Genomic DNA, 26,618 nt, shown 5'->3' with positions numbered 1-26,618 from the left:
AGCTAACACCTATCCTTCTCAAACTCTTCCAAAATATAGCAGAGGGAGGAACACTCCCAAACTCATTCTACAAGGCCACCATCACCTTGATACCAAAACCAGACAAGGATGTCACAAAGAAAGAAAACTACAGGCCAATATCACTGATGAACATAAATGCAAAAATCCTCAACAAAATACTAGCAAACAGAATCCAACAGCACATTAAAAGGATCATACACCATGATCAAGTGGGGTTTATTCCAGGAATGCAAGGATTCTTTAATATACGCAAATCTATCAACGTGATACACCATATTAACAAATTGAAGGAGAAAAACCATATGATCATCTCAATAGATGCAGAGAAAGCTTTTGACAAAATTCAACACCCATTTATGATAAAAACCCTGAAGAAAGTAGGCATAGAGGGAACTTTCCTCAACATAATAAAGGCCATATATGACAAACCCACAGCCAGCATCGTCCTCAATGGTGAAAAACTGAAACCATTTCCACTAAGATCAGGAACAAGACAAGGTTGCCCACTCTCACCACTCTTATTCAACCTAGTTTTGGAAGTTTTAGCCACAGCAATCAGAGAAGAAAAGGAAATAAAAGGAATCCAAATTGGAAAAGAAGAAGTAAAGCTGTCACTGTTTGCAGATGACATGATACATAGAGAATCCTAAAGATGCTACCAGAAAACTACTAGAGCTAATCAATGAATTTGGTAAAGTAGCAGGATACAAAATTAATGCACAGAAATCTCTGGCATTCCTATATACTAATGATGAAAAATCTGAAAGTGAAATCAAGGAAACACTCCCATTTACCATTGCCACAAAAAGAATAAAATATCTAGGAATAAACCTACCTAAGGAGACAAAAGACCTGTATGAAGAAAATTATAAGACACTGATGAAAGAAATTAAAGATGATACAAATAGATGGAGAGATGTACCATGTTCTTGGATTGGAAGAATCAACGTTGTGAAAATGACTCTACTATCCAAAGCAATCTACAGATTCAAGGCAATCCCTATCAAACTACCACTGGCATTTTTCACAGAACTAGAACAAAAAATTTCACAATTTGTATGGAAACACAAAAGACCCCGAATAGCCAAAGCAATCTTGAGAACGAAAAATAGGAGCTGGAGGAATCAGGCTCCCTGACTTCAGACTATACTACAAAGCTACAGTAATCAAGACAGTATGGTACTGGCACAAAAACAGAAAGATCAATGGAACAGGATAGAAAGCCCAGAGATAAACCCACGGACATATGGTCACCTTATCTTTGATAAAGGAGGCAGGAATGTATGGTGGAGAAAGGACAGTCTCTTCAATAAGTGGTGCTGGGAAAACTGGACAGGGACATGTAAAAGTATGAGATTAGATCACTCCCTAACAGCATACACAAAAATAAGCTCAAAATGGATTAAAGACCTAAATGTAAGGCCAGACACTATCAAACTCTTAGAGGAAAACATAGGCAGAACACTCTATGACATAAATCACAGCAAGATCCTTTTTGACCCACCTCCTAGAGAAATGGAAATAAAGACAAAAATAAACACATGGGACCTAATGAAACTTAAAAGCTTTTGCACAGCAAAGGAAACCATAAACAAGACCAAAAGACAACCCTCAGAATGGGAGAAAATATTTGCAAATGAAGCAACTGACAAAGGATTAATCTCCAAAATTTATAAGCAGCTCATGCAGCTCAATAACAAAAAAACAAACAACCCAATCCAAAAATGGGCAGAAGACCTAAATAGACATTTCTCCACAGAAGATATACAGACTGCCAACAAACACATGAAAGGATGCTCAACATCTTTACTCATTAGAGAAATGCAAATCAAAACTACAATGAGATATCATCTCACACCAGTCAGAATGGCCATCATCAAAAAATCTAGAAACAATAAATGCTGGAGAGGGTGTGGAAAAAAGGGAACACTCTTGCACTGCTGGTGGGAATGTGAATTGGTACAGCCACTATGGAGAACGGTATGGAGGTTCCTTAAAAAACTACAAATAGAACTACCATATGACCCAGCAATCCCACTACTGGGCATATACCCTGAGAAAACCATAATTCAAAAAGAGACATGTACCAAAATGTTCACAGCAGCCCTATTTACAATAGCCCGGAGATGGAAACAACCTAAGTGTCCATCATCGGATGAATGGGTAAAGAAGATGTGGCACATATATACAGTGGAATATTACTCAGCCATAAAAAGAAACGAAATTGAGCTATTTGTAATGAGGTGGATGGACCTAGAGTCTGTCATACAGAGTGAAGTAAGTCAGAAAGAGAAAGACAAATACTGTATGCTGACACATATATATGGAATTTAAGAAAAAAAATGTCATGAAGAACATAGGGGTAAGACAGGAATAAAGACACAGACCTACTAGAGAATGGACTTGAGGATATGGGGAGGGGGAAGGGTAAGCTGTGACAAAGTGAAAAAGCGGCATGGACATATATACACTACCAAACGTAAGGTAGCTAGTGGGAAGCAGCCGCATAGCACAGGGAGATCAGCTCAGTGCTGTGTGACTGCCTGGAGGGGTGGGATAGGGAGGGTGGGAGGGAGACGCAAAAGGGAGGGGATATGGGAACATATGTATATGTATAACTGATTAAATTTGTTATAAAGCAAAAAAAAAGAAAAAAAAAAAGTTACAGGTTAAAAATGGTTGCCCCACTGAACAGCAGAAACGACCTCAGCATTGTAAAGCAATTATACTCCAATTTAAAACAAAAAAAAAAAAGAGAGAGAGATTGCCCCTAGGGTGTGGGGACTGTTATTTACGAATTTCTGCTACTAGATTTTTTTTAAGTGGCATGCATACATTTATAGGTCAGAGCATTTCAACTCTTCACAAAAGAAAAATTACTGGAGGTAAAAATATAAACAGCTTCCTAAAACTAACAATGCTAAAGTCCCATCTGATAGGAGAAAACTCACTCTGCTTTTAGGCAAACTATGGTTTTAAACACCAAATTTAAAAGTTAAAAAATTATATAAGGAAATGATATATGCTATAATATCACCAGTTTTAAGCCAAATGCTAATTAAGGGGGGGAGGGGGAAGAGGTGAAGGGTGGTAGGATTTGTCATCCCAAAATATGCCACTTTGGCATAAGGACTAGTCTGAGCTACAGGCACTTAAACAGCAGGTGCAGGAAAGGCACTCTTACTCTCCCCTTTTTCTTCCTAAAAACAGGAGAAAAAACCCCCATATGGAATATGTCCTCACTACACCAGAAGGAGAATAACACTGTTATCAAGGACAGATGTTGAGGCTGAGAGAATTCTATACAAAACTTTTTAAAAATAATTCTTACCTTCTTTTAGCCTCTCCACATAGTTATTTTCCACAATTGCTTGTCTGTTCAGCTTTGTAGCCTCAGGTTTTGCCACTTCTTTGGGGCTTTACTTCCTTATGAGGGCTCCCGTGTCACATAAAACTTGCATTAAATAAATGTATATGTTTTTGTCCTGTTAATCTGTCTTATGTCAATTTAATTCTTAGGCCCAGTCAAAAACCCTAAGAGGATAGAAGTAAACTTTTGCCTCCCCTATAGAGGCAAACCCCAGATACATTTATTCTATTAGTGCATAGCATACAACCCTAGGTGTCTGCATCCCTATTTTCTCACAGAAGAAGTAGAAGCTTGGTATGATACACTTGATACACTTGATATGCAGTGTGTTGCTCATGGATGAAAGTCCTTATCTTCAGTTTATTCTTCAGATTAAACTGCCATTTCCCAGTTCAGTCTATGGATGATACTAACAGGAATTATGTGGGAAAAGATGTTCCATGGTCAATCACGTTCTGGAAACACTGGATTCCTTTACTGCAAGCCTTCCTAGAACCAACAAGTTAATGTATACTGCGATTCTCCAGGAAAGGGATCTTTCTTTATACCTCATATGGTGAGGCACTTTAACATTTGTTAAATTAAAAAGGGAAGAAAAAATAAAGAAAAAAAAACAAAAACAAAAAAATTTTTTTGATTGCAAGAATTCATTACAGAGAAATAAGGAGGCAGCTAGGAAAATACTTCTATTAGTAGGCTTAGGGTAACCTAGAAATCTGAAAATCTGAAATTTCCCCTATGCCATAAAATGTTTCCCAGGACTGACACTATCTTTTAAGGTCTCCTGTCTATTTGGTAGCATTTGTGAAGTACACTGAAGGTTTTTTCCTGGCTTTTCTAAAGAAGAAATTCATTCCATTAAAACCACATTTGACAAAAATTTTTTAAAAAGAGATACTGGATGCTAAAAGGGCTTTCTGAATGTTTATTTTTGTATTTTTCAAGTCAAGACTGTATAACTCTGTATGAACTACCTAGGATTTATATACCAGAATAAAAAGAACAAGCAAAGGTTGTATAGGATATCTGATTCTTTTTTAATCTGAACAGAAAATAGGTAAGTATACAAGTTTGCTAAAGAGAAGTGGTAAAAATTGAATGTTATGTATTATGGAATCAGTACATCAAGTTTTAACTTTGGTAGTCAGTGATTCTTACAGTTAATTCTGCAAAAAAAACCCCAAACCAGTTATGCAAAACAAGAATATAAAAAGCCCCTTTCTGAATCCCAGTTTGATAAAACTGATTTCATATCTAGCTTATTGATAATACTCAATTTCAGTTCTCCCTGTGCAAATAATACACAATCATTAATGGTGGTCTGGTGAGATGAAATTGATTCCTCTTAGGATATAGTTCAACATAATGACCCAAATATAAAAAGGTTATTAAAGAGTCACAGAGATAAACCAGTGCCTTAGGAAACATAATTCACTCATGTGCATAATTTTATAACATATTTTTTAAACATAAAATCACAGTCAAAGACAGTGATAACATTGCATACTCAGTGCTTTACTTCATGTAGTACATTCCTACGGCTCATCTGGAGTTTAATGCCATGTAACCACCACACTTCTAATGAATGGGCTCCTAACATATACAAATCCATCTAATTCTTTAAAAATTCTAAAAATCTTATAAGACCTTGAGCTTGACATGTAAGGACTTTGTGTTTTCATATTCCATCACTGAGAAGATTAGGTGTGAAACACAGTAACCATTCCCTGTAAGCAAGACTGCACATATACTTCTGTTGCATCACCACAAATAACCCTCAAAACAACTCAATAATGAAGATTGCGAGGGGCATATTTATTATTTAGCCAAAGAAAATCCAAATGGCTTTCCTGGATTCAAATGTACCCCAAGACATAAGGAATGAGTATAACTGTGGCAGCTGAAGACATCTGCCACAGGGTAATAAAGGCCATTATGACAAGATGTACATTTTGATAATACACTATGATTTGTTTGTTTCCCACTATCATGGGCCACAAGAAAATGAAACTCAAGACTATCTTGTTAGAACAGGACAAGTGATGACCCTAGTTTTAAACAGGGTTCTTCATTGAAGGAAAAGATAGAGCCATAAAAGTCAAAGTAGCTGACTTCAAATGGTTTACACCCCAGGATGAATCAGGTTACACTGATTTAAGCCCAATTTAATTTAGGCAGGTTTTTAACCACAAGAATAAGGACATTCTTAGTACATATTAATAATTAAACCAACATATACACAATTAGCAATATCCTATATAATATCAAATGTTTCAACAACTTATTCATGATTATTTTATATCTAGTTAATTTGTTGTTTTCTTTAAAAAAACAAGCTCAAGTTTATTTTACAATGTACTTTGTATTTCTAATTGTATTGTGTAATTATTTCATTGAAGCTGGTTCAATACAGTTCTCTGGATTCTAAGAGCCAAACTCAACTGTATCTTCTGTTATCTGTTTGAATTCATAATTGCCTCTGCCATCCATATGCAGGTAGTACTATGGGAAAGAAGGGGGAAAAATCAATAACTGAGAATCTCCTTTTTGTCAGGAATTTATGTAGAGGTTATTATACAAGAAAATGATTGAAAATAATTATTTTAAGCCACTAAAATCTTCAAAAGTTTATACTCAGAAATGCATACCATTTTCCAAGGAAAGACTAAAAGAAGATGTCCGCTCTTTTTAAAAGGAGCCACAATATACATCTGCTTGTAGTGGATATAGTACTTTCCATTAAGAGAACTAAAACACCAGGCTTCCTTATTATTTTTTTCCTTATTATTTTAAAGGAACCAAATCTGTAAGCATCTCACAAATTAGAATGCTTCTACCACTCCACAACCAACGATCTGATCTACAGAGGTGCAAGCGCACTAAGTGCAAGCCTGTCGTATAGGAGAGCCTCTAAAATACTTACTTTACCTGGTTTCCCAGATCAGCTCAGAACCTCTAACTTAAGGCTTTTTGTTCATTTGTTCTTTGACTTAGCAGAGGAGGATGAGAACTATAGAGTGAGCTCAAATATCTCATCCTATGAAGATGCTTAGGACAGCAGTTACAAAGCCTTCCGTTTTATTTAGTGGTTTTTTGTTTACAGAAAAGACCTTTGTTTTTCCATTTTCTATATTGTTATTTTTAAGCTATTCTGGACTCTTTAACATTGCAGTTCTTTGTGTTACCCCTCCTTCACATGATCACTGGCCTGATGGTTATTTTGATAACTGTCTACACCTCCAGGAGAAGAGGAGAGGGGAAACCCAAGTGCTTTCACTGTCCTATGGCTGTAATGTTTATGAACTTCTGAGAAAACACAAAGGCTTGGGTATATTTTAAACTGCTTTGATTTCTAGTTATTTAGTTTTTCATTCAATTCATGAAAATGGGCAAATTATAATATGTCATTAAGATAATAAAAGTATCTTTAAAAGTCAACAGCTATATAGAATTTCATTACGGTTTTTTAAGAACTTTCATACAGGCTACCTCTCTGATCCTCACGGTAATCTGAGACAGTTAGGCAAGGATCAATACTTTATTATATGAAGGAAGCAATTAATGCCAGAAAGTGATACCTGAACCCAGGTTTTCCGACTTCAAATCCCATGTTCTTCATTTAACCATTTATACACTATCATCTAAACCGTAAGGTTCTTGAGTGTAAGGACAGTACTCTGTATCCCTCATGACACTTAGCCCAGTATCTGGCTAAAAAGATAATCAGGTATGTATTTTATGGGACAAAACACCCTTACCATGTTCCAATTTTTCTCAACCCTTTTCTGTATCAATTAGGAAGGAAAAAAAGGAAAGAAGAGGGAAGGGAGAAAGAAAGAAAGGATGGAAGGAAGGAAGGGGGGAGAAAGGAAGGAAGGAAGGAAGGAAGGAAGGAAGGAAGGAAGGAAGGAAGGAAGGGAGGGAGGGAGGGAGGGAGGGAAAAGAAAAGAATAGAAAAGAAAAGAAAAGAAAAGAAAAGAGGAACTAAGCTGGGTTTGTTTTTAGGGTTTGATTATTTTACATTAAGAGTTGAAAAGGACTCCCATACTGAGGATGGCACTGTGGCACTGCTGGAGCACCTGTACCCGTGTAAACCTCACTGCATTATCTGTGTAGATTATAGTGACCACCTAATGGATTCTGTTTACTACAGTGTGATGACAAACATAGCTGACATTATACAGTTTCCTCCTTGTAGTCCTGATCTCTACTAAAACTGTCTCTAAACTTTTTGCTATCTGATCCTTCTTAAGACTTTCTCCTTCTGTCAATACAGAATGGTAAGAAAAAGTTGGTTTGGCCATAGTTGTGATAAGATTATGCACATTTTAGTCAGTTATTATACAACAGTCATTTATAAAACTGGAGAACCACTAACTGGTTCTCTAATATCTATCATATGTAACTAGGGACTGTTTACATATATTGTAGCTTTCAAAATTAACAACTACAATAATATTTATGAAAATCCTGTTTTATAAAAATGAATTAGAATCACCTTTTTCCCTTAAGTTATATATTTATAAGGGAATATACACCAAGAAATCTAAAACCATAATCACCTGAATTCATATATGAAAATAAACTCTCACTATACCATTCAGTATAAGAAATACAAACCTCATGGTGTTTCCAAAGAGACTTTCTATGTGACACAGTGAAGAGGGTAATGCCAACCTAATACAAGGAAAATGATTTAGGTTTATATCAATAACACAGAGTCACAAATTAAACTAGTCTATATAATTTAAGCTGTTAAGATAACTGTCTTCAGTAGCTATAGTTAAAAATCAATGCCAAAGAGAAAAAACTATAACTGACGCCAAATGTTTAAGGTAATGCAAAGTATAGGCCATTGACCACAGAATAAAAACTAACAAGTATCAATATAATCTTTAAGAAAAAAAAACTAAACTAATAGGTACTAGCTTAATTAAGTGTATTATTTTGTTTTGGGCAGAAAATATATATCCTAGCACATTTTATATTTTATTGTGAAAAATATATGAAAAGAGTATAAAGGTGGTAAAAGTAGCAAAAAGTCAAAAACAGGAAAATTAAATCAATATAGTACTGCCTATAGTAAATTTGTTTTTCAAATACAGGGTTATAATCTTTTATTGGAAACCCTTATTTTGGAATGTCTTAGAATTCAGATTTTGGAAAAGTAGTATTTACCACCCCCAGAGGGTTCTGAGGCAGAATTCTGAAATCAAACACATCAATGTTTCTGCAACAACACATTTGGACATGAACATTCAGTGAGATAAATAAGAGCTTAAAAATCTTCTGTTAGTTCAGGCCAGGTCTGGCTACCCAGTGAGCTTGCTACAAAATAATGAAAAATCTTTTGGTTTTACAAGCTTACTGGATTTCAGACTGTGAATGAGGATTTATGGGTTGTTCTTCAAATTTTCAAAACAACACTAAGAGATATAGCTAGTTGTTCTGGATCAGTGATTCTCAACCAGGGAGGGGAGGCAGGGGATTTTGTCCCATAGGGGACATTTGGCAAGGTCTTTTTTGATTGTTGCAACTGAGAGTGCTACAGAAGTCTAATGAGTAGATGTCAGAAATGCTGCCCGACATCCTACAAAGCAGAGGACAGCCTCCCACAAGTAAGAGTCATCCAACCCACAATGTCAATAGTGCTGAGATTGAGAAAACTTGCTCTAGATCAGTGTTTCTCAAAATGGATCTCTCGAGGCTGAGATACATGCTAGGGTAGCCAGGAAATCTCCACCATGAGATCCAATTTTTATATTCCTTTTGATAATTAAAAAGAATTTTGAGTAAGTATGTTCTTCTTATCACTTCTATCATGTGCCCAAGTTTGTGTTTACACTTCTGTTGGCACCAAGTGGTGACTTAAAGTGGTATCATTTAAAACTTTTAATGTATCATAAGTTTGGCTGCCAGGGGAAAGGTTTTCAAACAGGTTAGGAACTGCATGACAAGTATACGGTCAGTTATTAATAAAACATATATTTCGATGGTAAAACACATCTGATTTTTGAAAGCTCACTTCAGATATTATTTCTCTTACAACTCTAAAATAACTGGATTAGATCTCAACTTAATGAAGGCATTCTTATAATAGAATTACTTAAGTCAAAATACGTAAGCAAAATTCAAAACATAAGATCTGGACCTCCTATTATTTTTGGACCTCAGATTAAACCTAAACCAGTGGTTTAGTTTCAGCAAAACAGTATCATAGGTCTCTCTAATGCTGCAGTTTTGAAACTGTGTTTTAAAGTTTTATCTGTACTTAATTTATAAGTTTATACTGGTTTTGTAGCTTTTGTAAATGAGTTTTAAGTTTAAGTTCATACTTCATTTCATGCTTTTCCATATTCAAGTGCCATTATAGTAATGGCATTATAGTAATTTATCAATTGGGGGCTCCATAAGAATTTTTTCTTTTAAGTGGAATCTATACATAGGAGAATTGCACCCATTGTGGGGACTTGCAGCCTACAGCTAGATATAAGAGGAAACTGCATGGACAAAATTACTAGCAAAGAGCCTCTAAATCACTAATCAAGTAGAGACTACATGGTTTTATGTGTAAGAGATTCCACAAACACCTCTAATGCCTATAAATCTGAAAATGTGTATGGACAAATGGATAAAAAATTATAAATGACTAAAACTGATTAAGAACAGAAAACCATTAAAGAAATAAAATCAGTACCTATAAAATCTTCCTAAAAGATGAATGTAGCAAATTTATGCCTTCATCATTATGCCAATTCTTCTCAAACTTTAATGTGCATTTGAATCATCTGGGGGTTTTGTTAAAATGCAGGCTCTGATTTAGTAGTAGGGCTTGAGACTGCATTTCTAACAAGCTCCGAGGCGATGCTGCCGCTGCTGAGCTATGACCACACTTTGAGCAGAAGGAATTGATACTGTATATATGCATCATGACTTTTTATATTTATTGTGAACTCCCAAAGAGCAGTTACAAAATGTTAAAAGACTCCTGTACTTCATTTGCTTACACTGAAACTCTAAAACAGTTAGGATACATTGCTCTTGTTCTCAAAATCCAAAGCAAGTATAGATGATGGTGACAATTCCTCACAGGAAAAAAAAACAAACAAAAAAACTGAGATTACTGAGTAATTACTTAAAGAATGGAACCAATGTAGACAGCCTAAGAAAAGGCTACCAAAAGAAGCCTTGGTAAAACACTGGCCAGGCCAGAAAAAAAAATGGATAAATTAAAAGTTGCCAAATAATTACTATCGAATTTTTTTAATTAAAATTTTTTTTTATTTTTCGAATTTTCTTTATAAAAAAACAAATGATATTTAGGTAAAGTTGATGGAACAAATTAAGAAAATATCAGTTTATTAACTCTGAGTATAGAGAATGAGTTAAAAGGAAAATAAATTTAAACATTTATTTTATATCTAATACACGGCTAAAAAGAATTATATTCAGAATTCATTGATAATTTTTTTTTACTCATATCTATTAATTATCAGTTTAAAATATTAAAGCAAGATATCATCCTGATAGTAATTTTGTCACTTTATAACTTGGAATCTTCTCTTTGGATAGATATTTGGTTGGACACAGAGTAAACTGAAAGGGGGGACTAAGAATTTATCACACTTACCTTTCGACAATGACTGTAAATGTAGTCTTCCACATCCACACTAACTGCACTTGTGCATTCATCCAAAATGGCAAACTGGGGCTTATGATAAAATAATCTTGCCATCTGAAGTATAAAAAGAAATATTCTGTATAATCATTTAGAGAGCTAAAATTAATATGCGAAAATAGATTTACTTTAAATACTCATTTACAGTCTTCTAAAGCAAAGATGAAAATTATTCTAACTCAAAAAATCGACTCCTCAGAAGCAAAAACAATATAAAGAAACCTGATCGTTTTTATTGTCTTCCCGAACAAAGGGAAAAATGTAACACATGGGAAATATTGTTAAGAGTAAAGCAAAAACTTTTAAGACTGATGGGAGATGAAGTTGAGTTTTAAACTAGTATTAAAGAAAGTTCTCTAAAAAAGGTTAGAGGGTACACTTTTTGATGAAATCTTAGAATTCAGACTATAGATGACTCATGCAAAAACTGACTATTTTTAAACATTTTGTTGCTAAAGTAATGTCAATATTATGTTGCCAATTAATATTCCCACCAACAGTGTTTGAGTGTACCTGTTGTATATATCCATGTGGTCAGTATTGGGCATGCTCATTTTTAAAAGGCTGTGCTAAGTTTATAAGTGAAAATTAACATCAAGGTTATTATAGCTTACATCTCTTTGATTAGCAGTAATGCTGAACATTTTGCTGTTTATTTTCCATATGTATCTTATTTTCTGGGAATTATTTATTCTGATCCTTTGTCTAACAGATATTTCAAATTGTCATCTGCTCCTAACAATGATCTCCATGTTGCATGACCAATGGACACTTTCTATCCTTGCCCAATTTATCTTCTCTGCAACATTCAACGCAGGTGACCATTCCCTCCTTCTTGAGAAAGTGAGAGTGAAACCATGGTTTTAAGTTTCTTTCCATTTCTTATGCTGTTTTCTCAGTTTCTTTTCCAGCATTTTCTCTTTCACTTGACCATTAAATGTTGGGGTCCCTGAGGGTTAATTCCTAGGTCCTCTCTGCTTTTTCCTATGTTGTTTCTCTCTGAGTGATCTCATCAAATCTCATGATTTCAAATATTATTTACATTTGTAAACTCCCAATATATCTCCCTCACCCATACTTCTCTTCTAATTTCCAAACTAATACATAAAAATTCCTATTTGATCTTTCTATTTGGATATCTTACAGGACTCGCAGACTTTAAAAATCTAAAACTCAACGGATTTTCTAGATTTTTCCCTTAAATCCATTGATCCATTTCCCCCACCCCATCTTGAACATTTCAGAAATGAAGCTATCAAACAGCTGCTCAAGCTAGAAAGCTGTGAGTCCTCCTTGATCTTTCCCTTCTCCTCCTCCCTTCCCTTCCCCCCCATTTTTAGTCCATTCAAGTCAGTCCTGTGGACCCTACTCACTTTCTCCCAGCTCACAATCATGTCCTTAGCCCAGAGCATAATCCTCTCCTGCCTGGATGACCACAAATAGCCTCCTGCTTCCTCTTTTGCACCTCTTTAACCCATTCTCCATGTAACCAGAAAAGATCTTCCAGAAACATAACAGAGAATTTCATTCTTCTGCTTAAAACCCTTCAATAACTTCCCATTTCACTTAGAATAAAATTCAAACTCTTTACCATGGTCTACAAGGCCCCACACAACCTTATTACTACTCACTCTCTAACTTCAACATTCCAGCCACCATCTCCTCTCAACTACCAGGACACAATGTGTCACAGGTCTTACAGGCTTAGCACATGTCACTTTCCTTATGTCTCAAACGCCTTACTCTGCTCCTTGCATCTTTCAAATTTCTGCTTAATGTCACCTTCTCAGACAAACCTATCCTGATCCCTTTCCCCATTCCAAGTGGGTCCCTTCTGTAACATCTTTGCAGCTCTTCACATACTGTAAATTGTATGTTGTCTGCTTCTTTGTCTACCCCTTAGGCTATAATATTCACAAAAGCTGAGACTCCGTTTTAAACATTACTGTACACCCAACACCTGTATAGTATAGCAAACATTCAAATATTTGATAAATGACTGACTAAAACATAAAAACAGCTTTCTTGGGGTTTATATCTTATTTATAAGAGGTGTGAGGAAGGGGAAGCAGCAAGGACAGACCATCAAGAATTTCAGCTGTGCAGAGAATGAAAGGTATAGACTACATGGGACCTTTGGTTAAGGCAGAGTTTGCTTTTTAGATCACAGAGACCTGAAAATATCTTTCTATAAGAGGACTAAAAGAGATTAAATATGGGGGGGGGTGTCGGAGAGGGTGCATAACTGAGGGAGAGGGATGTGATGAAGTTGGAGAAGGGAGGGTCCAAAAACATAGATGGAGACATTTAGCCTTTCTCAAGAGGAAGGATGACATATCCTCCACTAACAGTGGGAGCAGGGAGGTCAGGACAGCCCGGTGCAAAGTTATTAAGAGGAGTGATTATTTGAAGGCATTCCACAAATGCCCCTCCTTTGTGTTCCCATGCAATGCTTTGCATACCTTCGTCACCACACTTAGCACATTATATGGAAATTTTCTCATCATGTGTCTTTCTCTCTCCCACTATGTAGTCAGCTACTCGGTTTCTCAATACAAGGAGGTTTTGGAGTATATGAACTCTGCAGTCATACTGCTGACTGAGCATGACAGGCCACTCCCACCCCCCACCAGCTTTAACATTTCCTAGTTATCTTTGCCTGGCAAGCCACTTAACTGTTCTACATTCTATTTCCTCTGTGAAATGGGACACTCACAGCTCTCATCTCACAGGACTATGGCGAGAATGAAATGAGATAACCTGTGTAAAGTGCTTGGCATACTGTCTATCGCCTATTTAGCACTAAATAAAAATTAGCAGTCCTGTAACTGAAATAACAGTATCTCTTTTTTAAGAAGTAGGAGGAGAGTTATTCTGCTGAGAGTGGTGGAGTAGGTAATGGGGTAGAAAGCCTGAGACTGGTAGTTTTCAAATGATTATCATGAAAAATGAGACAGAGGGACAAAAATCAGTAATAGGATTGCCAAGCCATGCTGTGAATCCCTGTAAGACTGGAAACCATGGAAGTGCAGTGCCACCAATCTATCTCATTCTCTGATTTTTTTTTCCAGCTGTGCTCAGAAGCCAATGTACAGAAATGCCAAGGCAAACAATTGCTCTTGGATTGGTGTTTAAATAATATGAGAAAACAAAAAGTGGGAAAGGGAGTTAAGGGGAAGGATCATTTGTTCATTCCTTTAAGAAATATCTCCTGTGTATCTCCTATGTTCTAGGCCCTGGATTGTTAAGTCTGTGCTGGACAGGAAAGAAGGTAGTCAGAAGGGAACTGATCAATTATAGAGAAGGAATGGGTCAATAATAGAGAGACCTCAGTGAGTTTGAAGAACGGGGACAGTTGCCAATTAGGTAAAAGAAAAAGAATTAATTACAAAAATGAATTTAAAAAAACACTAAAAATCTTATGACAGTGGTATGTCTGGTAAGGTGGTTTGGGCCTTTCTTTTTCTTTTCTTTTTTTTTTTTTTTTGCGGTACGCGGGCCTCTCACTGTTGTGGCCTCTCCCATTGCAGAGCACAGGCTCCGGACACGCAGGCTTCAGCGGCCATGGCTCACGGGCCCAGCCGCTCCGCGGCATGCGGGATCCTCCCGGACCGGGGCATGAACCCGCGTCCCCTGCATCAGCAGGCAGACTCTCAACCACTGCACCACCAGAGAAGCCCTGGGCCTTTCTTTACACTTTTATAAATATTCTAACTTTTCTATCATATATACTTTTTCATAATTCAATATAAAAAAAACCATCACTAAAGAGGAAGAGCAAGAATAGAAGAGTAGAAAAGAAAACTATGGGTCAGAGAAATAAGACAGCCCAATTTACGATTAGGTGAAGCAACCCTGGCTGATGTTTGGGTCAGGGTTGGACTAGCTGATGGATGGACCCAAATGGGTACAATGGGGGAAAAAGACATGTCACTTGAGACTTCAAGGCACAGTGAGAGAAGAGAATTGGTCAGACAGTCCACCTGAACATTGAAGGCCATATACTGTAATGTACTGGTTAAGAGCAAGAGTTCTGGGGTCAGACCCACCTGCACATGGATCTCAGTTCTGCCATGCAGCAGCTGTTTGGTATCAGAAAGCTGCTTAAGTTCTCCAAGTCTTTCCCTCATCTGTACCTTACTTCACAGGGCTCTTGGGAGAATTAAACAGGACCTGCCATTCCAAATCAATCTTTCCCTCAACAATATTCTAGTGCATTTTCTTTGTAATTATCACTGAAGACTGCCTGTCTGGTATCATAATTAAAGGAGCATATCTGGCTCCCCTAACTGGATTATAAAGGCAGGCACTTAGCTAAGTGCCTTGCACAGAATAGATTCTTAGCTAATCCTAAACTCTGTGGCAAGCATACCATAATTAATTTTTTTGCTGTTAAAATAATGGAATAATATTTCCCCCTATATTTATGTTGATATTTTTCAAGGGACTTTTAGAAATGTGTTCACCAGATCTCCCTTTATTCAGTAGTTTTATTCCATTCCCTTAAATTCAAATCCTGATTCTCCTTACCTAAGAGTTCCTTTGGTTCATCTGTTTATTTTTTTTTTTGCGGTACGCGGGCCTCTCACTGTTGTGGCCTCTCCTGTAGTGGAGTACAGGCTCCGGATGTGCAGGCTCAGCGGCCATGGCTTACAGGCCCAGCCGCCCTGCGGCATGTGGGATCTTCCCGGACCGGGGCACGAACCTGTGTCCACTGCACCAGCAGGTGGACTCTCAACCACTGCGCCACCAGGGAAGCCTTGGTTCATCTGTCTTATACCAACCTTCACTCTTATAGATTCACTGTTTTGGTTAAACCTCTCACGTCTGTTCTTCCTAAAAACTATAATTTTTATAATTTATAAATTATAGGTTTTTATAACTTATAAAAATTATGTCTTCTCTTCCCATCAACTTTTTACTTTGAAACTTTTAATCCTACCAAAAAAAATGAAAGAAGAATAAATGATTACTCCACCCAACTTCAGCCATGTTAATATTTATTGCATTAGCCTTTTCTATCTCCCTCCAAACCCTTCTAAAGTAGCAAAACAATATGCTCTCTTTTAAACTTCACATTCAATTCTCCAAATATTGGCCTATACAGAACACACCCTGTCAAGGGCTTGGCCATGCAACTGTGTTACAGGTGAGCTCTCCCCATTTCCCAGTTCTATCATGGTTCATCTAGTTTTACAGGGTTCCTTCCCCCACTACTTATTCTTCCAAAATAACCTCTCACTCCTCTAGGCATACCCTTAAATTTCATATCTTCTAATAAAAACTACCCTCTGTGTAACATTTATACCACACATATAGAATTCCTTAGTTTAAGCAGATTTATTTTTCTTTCTGAGTCTCCATTGTGTCCACTTGTAAATCTTGCCTTATCCTTCCAGTTTCTTTGAAGTCATAGGATAGGAATTTAAATTAGTTTTCTTGAATTGCAGTTATTTCTATAGGCATCTTCTAAACTGATTCCAGAAATGCCCAATCACTTTAAATTCTCACGCCTTCAGCCCAATTTCCACTTTGAGTATGGCTGATATCTCTCTTCTCTTTCGTTTATGATTCATTCATCACTCTAGATTAATCTCACTAGCCAGACAAATCACAATATTAAGTTGATATTAAGTTCATATAGAATGGGTATGACCTGGAGAAAAACAACATGCAAAACAATCAGGGAACAGGAGGTAACCAAAAGGTAGAATATAACCTGAAGATAAACAGTAAACAATTCTGAAATAAGTACATTCTTCTGCTACCTTTCCTTGGCTACAGTTTTCTCTAATTTCCACAAGGTTATAACACTCCCTCACCAAAAAATTCCTCTGGATCTGCTCAAACTATGGTATGTCTAGTTAGAAAATTACTCCCTAAAAGTTATCCCCCTTGCGACTTCCCTGGTGGCGCAGTGGTTAAGAATCCGCCTGCCAATGCAGGGGACACAGGTTCAGTCCCTGGTCTGGGAAGATTCCCACATGCCATGGAGCAACTAAGCTGGTGCACCACAACTACTGAAGCCCACGCGCCTAGAGCCCATGCTCCACAATAAGAGAAGCCAATTCAACGAGAAGCCTGTGCACCACAACAAAGAGCAGCCCCTGCTCGCCGCAACTAGAGAAAGCCCGCGTGCACCAATGAAGACCCAACGCAGCCAAAAATTACTTAATTAATTACAAAAAATAAAATAAAAAAATAAGTTATCCCCCTTTACAGAGTACTCAAAGAATCACTCTTAATGTGTCACATTTTGTAGTCGTGTTTGATTGAGATAACTTCAGTTGATCATAAAATAATTGCTTTGAAATGTTTCTTTGTATTAGGAAAATTTTTAAATTCTAAATAACTTTAGGTAGTAGATACTGAGCCCTGAAACAAGGATAAATATAATGATAGAGGGAAAGGACAAGAACGGAATAAAGAATAAAATGATAATAAAATTAACATCTCTAACACCTTCAGCTACTTTAGAGAGAACAGGCTAAGACAGAGAGGTGTCTATAGGGAAAAAATACTGAAAGGGATCTCATAACCCAACCAGGACCTATGTGCTACAAAGTTCCCCCAACTTTTGGAAAAACGGATTAATGGTATATAACTGGATCTGCATCTTTTCCTTTCATAGGAATATTTCTGAATTTTTCAGAATTCCAAATTTACATGCAAGCTATACTTCTATTATCATATAAACTAAGCCACACTATAATAATTGCTAAATAAAAAGATTAAAACAAAACTGTATGCCTTGATTATCAAAATGCTGGATTCTAAGAGTGACTTTATGCAACCAGATGCATCGCTGTGCAGTGTTTTCAGAGCACACTTACCGCCATTCTTTGCTTTTCTCCACCACTGAGTACATCCATCCAATCCTGAACACTGTCCCAGCCTCCTTCACGTTCAAGGATATGACCCAACTGGACATTGTCTAAGTATTCCTTCAGTACCTTTCAGCAAAATGATTAAGGGTGAAATCATGCTTAATATAAACCAATATTCTCTATCTTGCTTTATTTTTTAAACTAGAAGGACTATAATACTATTGTCAATATCACTAAAAAAGGCACATTTCACAAAAGAATGTGGCACAAAGGTAAACAAACTCCTTACTTCCTATTTATACTAATTTTGACAAAATATATCTAGAGGCATAAAGAAAATAATACTATTGTACATAATTAAAGGACAAGGGCAATGAGAAAACAAACAATAGTGTAAAGACAAGGTTAAACATTCAACAAGTCATATTTAAGCAAAATGGTTAACGTCTTACCTCAACCTGGAAAGTTATAATTAATGATTAGGCTGTAGAAGCCTTTACAAAAGGTTATAAACTACTTGAAATCTAAAATACTTAACTGATTAAGATAAAGACTCTGAAGTGGAGTATTTTCAGTAAGTCTAGGATATAAACATTTCCTTACGAGGTCAGAAATCCCCTTCTTTTTCTGATCTTCTCTTCCATCTGGATATATCACTTGGTCTCGAAGTGTTCCAAGGGTCATATAAGGTCTCTGATAGTAACAGAGCAAAAATCATTAGAAGTGATTTTTTAAAAAATAAGTTAAAAGATCTTGAAATCAAAGATTATAAAATAACTCAAACAAGGTCTTACCTGGGGAACATAAAATAACTTTCCTCTCTCGGGTTTAGTTAGACGTCCTCCAAAAAGAGGCCATAACTATAAAAGCAAAGGAGGAGGGGGAAGAAGAGCTGTAAATTTCACAATGTGGTAGATTATATGGCAAAATAAGACTACAAAACCTTGAGACCAATTTTTACTTACTTCACCAAGAACACGGAAAAGTGAACTCTTTCCACAGCCATTTGGACCACAAATTAGAACATTGGCCCCAGATCGAACCTGAAAGGAAATGAGTCTATGAATTAATTAAATAGAATATACACTCAATGAACATTTCCGTAGAGTCAAATAGCTCTTTGCTAATGATAAGCTTTCTATTATGTCTATAAATGTGATATTAGGTAGAAGCAGTGGAGGGTATGGATGAAGACCTTTTATTTTTGTTTACTTTCAATTTTTACTCAGTCACTTTTTTTCCCACTTAAATATCACTATTGAATGATATTAACTTAATCTCAATCAGAATACAAAGATCTAAAGCTTGAATTCTTGAAAACAGTAATTATGTATGTAAACACAGTCTTGTTTTAAAAAATAGAATTAGGGCCTCCCTGGTGGCGCAGTGGTTGAGAGTCCGCCTGCTGATGCAGGGGATACGGGTTCATGCCCCGGTCTGGGAGGATCCCATATGCTGCGGAGCGGCTGGGCCCGTGAGCCATGGCCGCTGGGCCTGCGCGTCCGGAGCCTGTGCTCCGCAACGGGGGAGGCCACAACAGTGAGAGGCCCACATACCGCAAAAAGAAAAAAAAAAAAAATAGAATTATACTATATATACTGCTCTACAACTTGTTATTATTTAACAGTATATCAGGTGCTGAATAGACTCATCCTGCCTAGTTGGGGAGGTCAGCAAAGAACTATGTTTTATTTTGCTTTGCCTTTGAGGTTTTTAAAATGTACTTAAAAAATCTAGTTATATATTGCTTACAAGAAATATACCATAATAAAACGGCTCAGGAAAGGTATAAATAAAGACTTGTACAAAATATATGAACAGATATAAACAAAATGAATTTCATGGAAGGGATCAAGATGGTGGAATAGAAGGACGTGCCCTCCCTCTTGCAAGAGCACCAGAATCACAACTAACTGCTGAACAATCATCAACAGGAAAACACTGGAACTCACCAAAAAAGATACCCCACATCCAAAGGCAAAGGTGGAGCCACAATGTGACGGTAGGAGGGGAACAATCACAATAAAATCAAATCCCATAGCCACTGGGAGAACACAAACTGGAGAACAATTATACCACAGAACTCCACCCTCTGGAGTGAAGGTTCTGAGCCCCACGTCAGGATTCCCAACCTAGGGGTCTGGCAACGGGAGGAAGAATTCCCAGAGAATCAGCCTTTGAAGACTAGCAGGATTTGATTGCAGTACTTCAACAGGACTGGGGGAAACAGTGCCTCCACTCTTGGAGGGTACACACAAAGCAGTGTGCACATCAGGACCCAGGGGGAAGGAGCAGTGACTTCACAGGAGACTGAACCACACCTACCTGCCAGTGTGGGAGGGTCCCCTGCAGAGGCGGGGGGTGGGGTGGTGGCTGTGGCTCACCCTGGGGACAAGGACACTGGCAGCAGAAGTTCTGGGAAGTAATCCTTGGCATGAGCACTCCCAGAGTCACCATTAGCCCCACCAAAGAGCTGGGTAGGCTCCAGTATTGGGTCACCTCAGGCCAAACAACCAACAGGGAGGGAACTCAGCCCCACACATCAGCAGACAAGTGGATTAAAGTTTTACTGAGTTCTGCCCACCAGAGCAACACCCAGTCTAGCTACCACCAGTCCCTCCCAATAGGAAGCTTACACAAGACTCTTAGATAGCCTCAACCACCAGAGGGCAGACAGCAGAAACAAGAAGAACTACAGTCCTGCAGCCTGTGGAATGAAAAATGACATTCACAGAAAGAAAGACAAAATGAAAAGGCAGAGTACTATGTACCAGATGAAGGAACAAGATAAAACCCCAGAAAAACAACTAAATGAAGTGGAGATAGGCAACCTTCCAGAAAAAGAATTCAGAACAATGATAGTGAAGATGACCCAGGACCTCGGAAAAAGAACGGAGGAGTCAAAGATTGAGAAGATGCAAGAAATGTTTAACAAAGACCTAGAAGAATTAAAGAACAAACACCCAGAAGATTTAAGAACAAACAAACAGAGATGAACAACACAATAACTGAAATGAAAAGTACACTAGAAGGAATCAATAGCAGAGTAACTGAGGCAGAACAGATAAGTGACCTGGAAGACAGAATGGTGGAATTCACTGCAGTGGAACAGAATATGGAAGAAAGAATGGTGGGGTTCACTGCTGTGGAACAGAACAAAGAAAACAAAATGAACAGAAATGAAGACAGACTGAGAAACCTCTGGGACAACATTAAACGCACAAACATTCGCATTACAGGGGTCCCAAGAAGAAGAAGAGAGAAAGGACCCGAGAAAATATTTGAAGACATTAGAGTCTAAAGCTTTCCTTAACATGGGAAAGAAAATAGCCACCCAAGTCCAGGAAGTGCAGAGAGTCCCACACAGGATAAACCCAAGGCGAAACACACCAAGACACACAGTAATCAAACTGGCAAAAATTAAAGACAAAGAAAAATTATTAAAAGCAACAAGGGAAAAATGAAAAATACAAGAGAACTCCCATAAGGTTAACAGCTGATTTCTCAGCAGAAACTCTACAAGCCAAAAGGGAGTGGCATGATATATCTAAAGTACAACTAAGATTACTTCCCTGGCAAGGATCTCATTCAGATTGAGTGGAGAAATCAAAAGCTTTACAGACAAGCAAAAGCTAAGAGAATTCAGCACCACCAAACCAGCTCTACAACAAATGCCAAAGGAACTTCTCCAGGTGGGAAACATAAGAGAAAAAAAGGACATACAAAAACAAACCCAAAACAATTAAGAAAATGGTAATAGGAACATACATATTGATAATTACCTTAAATGTGAATGGATTAAATGCTCCAACCAAAAGACACAGGATCGCTGAATGGATACAAAAACAAGACCCATAAATATGCTGTCTACAAGAGACCCACTTCAGACCTAGGGACACAAGCAGACTGAAAGTGACGAGATGGAAAAAGATATTCCATGCAAATGGAAATCAAAAGAAAGCTGGAATAGCAACACTCATATCAGATAAAATAGACTTTAAAATAAAGAATGCTACAAGAGACAAGGAAGGACACTACATAATGATCAAGGGATCAATCCAAGAAGAACATATAACAATTATAAATATTTATGCACCAACACAGGAGCACCTCAATACATAAGGTAATTGCTAACAGCTATAAAAGAGGAAATCAACGGTAACACAACAATAGAGGGGGACTTTAACACCTCACTTACACCAATGGACAGATAATCCAGACAGAAAATTAACAAGGAAGCACAAGCTTTAAATGACACAACAAACCATACAGATATAATTGATATTTATAGGACATTCCATCCCAAAACAGCAGATTACACTTTCTTTTCAAGTAGATATGGAACATTCTCCAGGATAGATCACACCTTGGGTCACAAATCAAACCTCAGTAAGTTAAGAACACTGAAATCATAGCAAGCATCTTTTTCGACCACAACACTATGAGATTCGAAATCAATTACAGGGAAAAAAACGTAAAAAACACAAACACATGGAGGCTAAACAATACATTAATAAATAACCAAGAGATCACTGAAGAAATCACAGAGGAAATCAAAACATACCTAGAGACAAATGACACCAAAAACACAATGACCCAAAACCTATGGCATGCAGCAAAAGCAGTTCTAAGAGGGAAGTTTAGAGCAACACAATCCTACCTCAAGAAACAAGAAAAATCTCAAATAAGCAATCTAAGCTTACACCTAAAGGAACTTGAGAAAGAAGAACAAACAAAACCAAAGTTAGTAGAAGGAAACAAACCATAAAGATCACAGCAGAAATAAATGCAATGGAAACAAAGAAAACAATAGCAAAGATCAATAAAACTAAAAGCTAGTTCTCTGAGAAGATAAACAGGATTGATAAACCTTTAGCCAGACTCATCAAGAAAAAGAGGGAGAGGACTCAAATCAATAAAATTAGAAACAAAAAAGAAGTCACAATGGACACCACAGAAATACAAAGCATCATAAGAGACTACTATAAGCAACTCTATGCCAATAAAATGGACAACCTGGAAGAAATGGACAAATTCTTAGAAAAGCATAACCTTCCAAGACTGAACCAGGAAGATATAGAAAATATAAACAGACCAATCACAAGTAATGAAATTGAAACTGTGATTAAAAATCTTCCAACAGGGCTTCCCTGGCAGCGCAGTGGTTGAGAGTCCGCCTGCCGAGGCAGGGGACATGGGTTTATGCCCCGGTCCAGGAAGATCCCACATGCCGCGAAGCGGCTGGGCCCATGAGCCATGGCCACTGAGCCTGCGTGTCTGGAGACTGTGCCCCGCAACAGGAGAGGCCACAACAGTGAGAGGCCCGTGTACGGCAAAAAAAAAAAAAAATCTTCCAACAAACAAAAATCCAGGACCAAATGGCTTCACAGGTGAATTCTATCAAACATTTAGTGGAGAGCTAACATCTGTCCTTCTCAAACTCTTCCAAAATATAGCAGAGGGAGGAACACTCCCAAACTCATTCTACAAGGCCACCATCACCCTGATACCCCAACCAGACAAAGATACTACAAAAAAGGAAAATTACAGACTGATGAACACAGATGCAAAAATCCTCAACAAAATACTAACAAACAGAATCCAGCAACACATTAAAAGGCTCATACACAATGATCAAGTGGGATTTATCCCAGGGATGCAAGGATTCTTCAATATATGCAAATCAATGCAATACACCATATTAACAAATTGAAGAAAAAAACCATATGATCATCTCAATAGATGCAGAAAAGGCTTTGGACAAAATTCAACACCCATTTACGATAAAAACTCTCCAGAAAGTGGGCATATTGGGAACCTACCTTAACATAATAAAGGCCATATATAACAAAACCACAGCAAACATCATTCTCAAAGGTGAAAAACTGAAAGCATTTCCTCTAAGATCAGGAACAAGACAAGGATGTCCACTCTCACCACTTTTATCCAACATAGTTTTGGAAGTCCTAGCCACGGCAATCAGAGAAGAAAAAGAAATAAAAGGAATACAAATTGGAAAAGAAGAAGTAAAACTGTCACTGTTTGCAGATCATATGATACTATACATAGAGAATCCTAAAGATGCCAACAGAAAACTACTAGAGCTAATCAATGAATTTGGTAAAGTTGCAAGATACAAAATTAATGCACAGAAATCTCTTGCATTCCTATACACTAACAATGAAAGATCAGAAAGAGAAGTTAGGAAACAATCTTATTTACCATTGCAATGAAAAGAAAAAAATACCTAGGAATCAACCTACCTAAGGAGGTGAAAGACCTGTACTCAGAAAACTATAAGACACTGATGAAAGAAATCAAAGATGACACAAACAGATGGAGAGATATACCATGTTCATGGATTGGAAGAATCAATACTGTGAAAATGACTATACTACCCAAAGCAATCTACAGATTCAATGCAATCCCTACCAAATTACCAATGGCAATTTTTACAGAACTACAACAACAAAAATCTTAAAATTTGTATAGAGACACAAAAGACCCTGAATAGCCAAAGCTAGCTTGAGGGGAAAAAAACGGAGCTGGAGGAATCACACTCCCTGACTTCAGACTATATCACAAAGCTACAGTAATCAAGACAATATGGTAGGGGCTTCCCTGGTGGCACAGTGGTTAAGAATCCACCTGCCAATGCAAGGGACATGGGTTTGAGTCTGGCCCAGGAAGATCCCACATACCGCGGAGCTACTAAGCCCATGCACCACAACTACTGAGCCTGAGCTCTAGAGCCCACAAGCCACAACTACTGAGCCCACGTGCCACAACTACTGAAACCTGTGCGCCTAGAGCCCATTCTCTGCAACAAAAGAAGTCACGACAATGAGAAGCCCACACACCATAACGAAGAGTAGCCCTGGCTCACCAGAACTAGAGAAAGCCTGCGCACAGCAATGGAGACCCAACACAGCCAAAAATAAAAAAATAAAATAAAATAAAGAGAATATGGTATTAGCACAGAAAGAGAATATAGATCAGTGGAACAGGATAGAAAGCCCAGAGATAAACCCATGCACCTATGGTCAACTAATCTATGACAAAGGAGGCAAGGATATATAATAGAGAAAAGACAGCCTCTTCAATAAGTGGTGCTGGGAAAACTGGACAGCTACATGTAAAAGAATGAAATTAGAACACTCCCTAACACCATATACAAAAAATAAACTCAAAATGGATTAAAGACCTAAATTTAAGACCAGACACTATAAAACTGTTAGAGAAAAACACAGGAAGAAGACTCTTGAAATAAATCACAGCAAGATCTTTTTTTATCCACCTCCTAGAGTAATGGAAATAAAAACAAAAATCAAGAAATGGGACCTAATAAACTTCAAAGCTTTTGCAAAGCAAAGGAAACTATAAACAAGACAAAAAGACAACCCTCAGAATGGGATAAAATATTTGCAAATGAATCAATGGACAAAGGATTAATCTCCAAACTATATAAACAGCTCATGCAGCTCAGTATTAAAAAGAACAAACAACCCAATCAAAAAATGGGCAGAAGACCTAAATAGACATTTCTCCAAAGAAGACATACAGATGCCCAAGAGGCACATGAAAAGCTGCTCAACATTACTAATTATTAGAGAAATGCAAATCAAAACTACAATGAGGTATCACCTCACACCAGTTAGAATGGGCATCATTAGAAAATCCACAAACAACAAACGCTGGAGAGGGTGTGGAGAAAAGGGAACCTTCTCGCACTGTTGGTGGGAATGTAAATTGATACAGCCACTATAGAGAACAGCATGGAGGGTCCTTAAAAAATTAAAAATAGAATTACCATATGACCCAGCAATCCCACTACTGGGCAGATAGCCAGAGAAAACCATAGTTCAAAAAGACACATGCACCCCAATGCTCATTGCAGCACTACTTACAATAGTAAGGTCATGGAAGCAACCTAAATGCCCACGAACAGGCGAATGGATAAAGAAGATGTGGTACATATATACAATGGAATATTATTCAGCCAGAAAAAGGAACAAAATTGGGTCATTTGTCGAGACGTGGATGGACCTGGCGAGTGTCATACAGAGTGAAGTAAGTCAGAAAGGGAAAAACAAGTATCGTATATTAACGCATATATGTGGAATCTAGAAAAATGGTGCAGATGAACTGGTCCGCATGGCAGAAATAGAGACACAGATGAAGAGAACAAATGTATGGACACCAAGGTGAGGGAAGCGGAGGTGGGGGTCAAGGGTTGGGGGGCAGGGTGGTGGTGGTATGAAATGGGAGATTGGGATTGACATATATACACCAATATGTATAAAAGATATAACTAATAAGAACCTGCTGTATAAAAATAAAATTTAAAATAAATAAACAAACAATATATCACAGATATTCTTCAGTATATTCAGATTCTCCCCATTCCTCTCTTAATGCCTGCAGTGTATTCCATAGTAAGGATGTATCATAACTTATTTAAGTACTCTCCTTTTGTTAAATATTTAGGTCATCTGCATTTTGCTTGCTCTTTTAATAATACTGCAATGAAGCTGAGAGCAAATTGATGCACTAGTGAGAAATACTTCTACAGATTAGATTCTTAGAAATTATGTATCAAAGTACATATGTATTATAAATATTTATAAGTGCCACCAAATTGCTCTGCAACAACATAAAGTTAAATGAAAAATATCAAGAGTGGTTGATTTCTAAGCTTATGGTCTTATCTGAGTTAATCAAC

General features: G+C 37.3%; 1 protein-coding gene across 1 annotated transcript in view; it reads right to left on the bottom strand.

The window, feature by feature from the left end:
- Positions 1 to 4,331: 4,331 nt before the first annotated feature.
- Positions 4,332 to 26,618, bottom strand: part of ABCD3 (ATP binding cassette subfamily D member 3) — an 83,629-nt gene continuing 61,342 nt past the window's right edge. Inside the window, exons 17-23 of the mRNA XM_060085410.1 lie at positions 18,862 to 18,939; positions 18,691 to 18,756; positions 18,500 to 18,589; positions 17,903 to 18,022; positions 11,022 to 11,126; positions 8,012 to 8,068; positions 4,332 to 5,893 (exon numbers count right to left, since the gene is read on the bottom strand). Coding sequence (XP_059941393.1) covers positions 5,816 to 5,893; positions 8,012 to 8,068; positions 11,022 to 11,126; positions 17,903 to 18,022; positions 18,500 to 18,589; positions 18,691 to 18,756; positions 18,862 to 18,939 — 594 coding nt within the window. The 3' untranslated portion in view covers positions 4,332 to 5,815. The remainder of the gene's footprint in view (positions 5,894 to 8,011; positions 8,069 to 11,021; positions 11,127 to 17,902; positions 18,023 to 18,499; positions 18,590 to 18,690; positions 18,757 to 18,861; positions 18,940 to 26,618) is intronic.

Source organism: Mesoplodon densirostris, chromosome 2 (assembly GCF_025265405.1).
Source record: "Mesoplodon densirostris isolate mMesDen1 chromosome 2, mMesDen1 primary haplotype, whole genome shotgun sequence".
Taxonomy (NCBI): domain Eukaryota; kingdom Metazoa; phylum Chordata; class Mammalia; order Artiodactyla; family Ziphiidae; genus Mesoplodon; species Mesoplodon densirostris.
The sequence above is the reverse complement of the archived record's forward strand: the minus strand, read 5'-3'. Positions and strand labels throughout refer to the sequence as shown.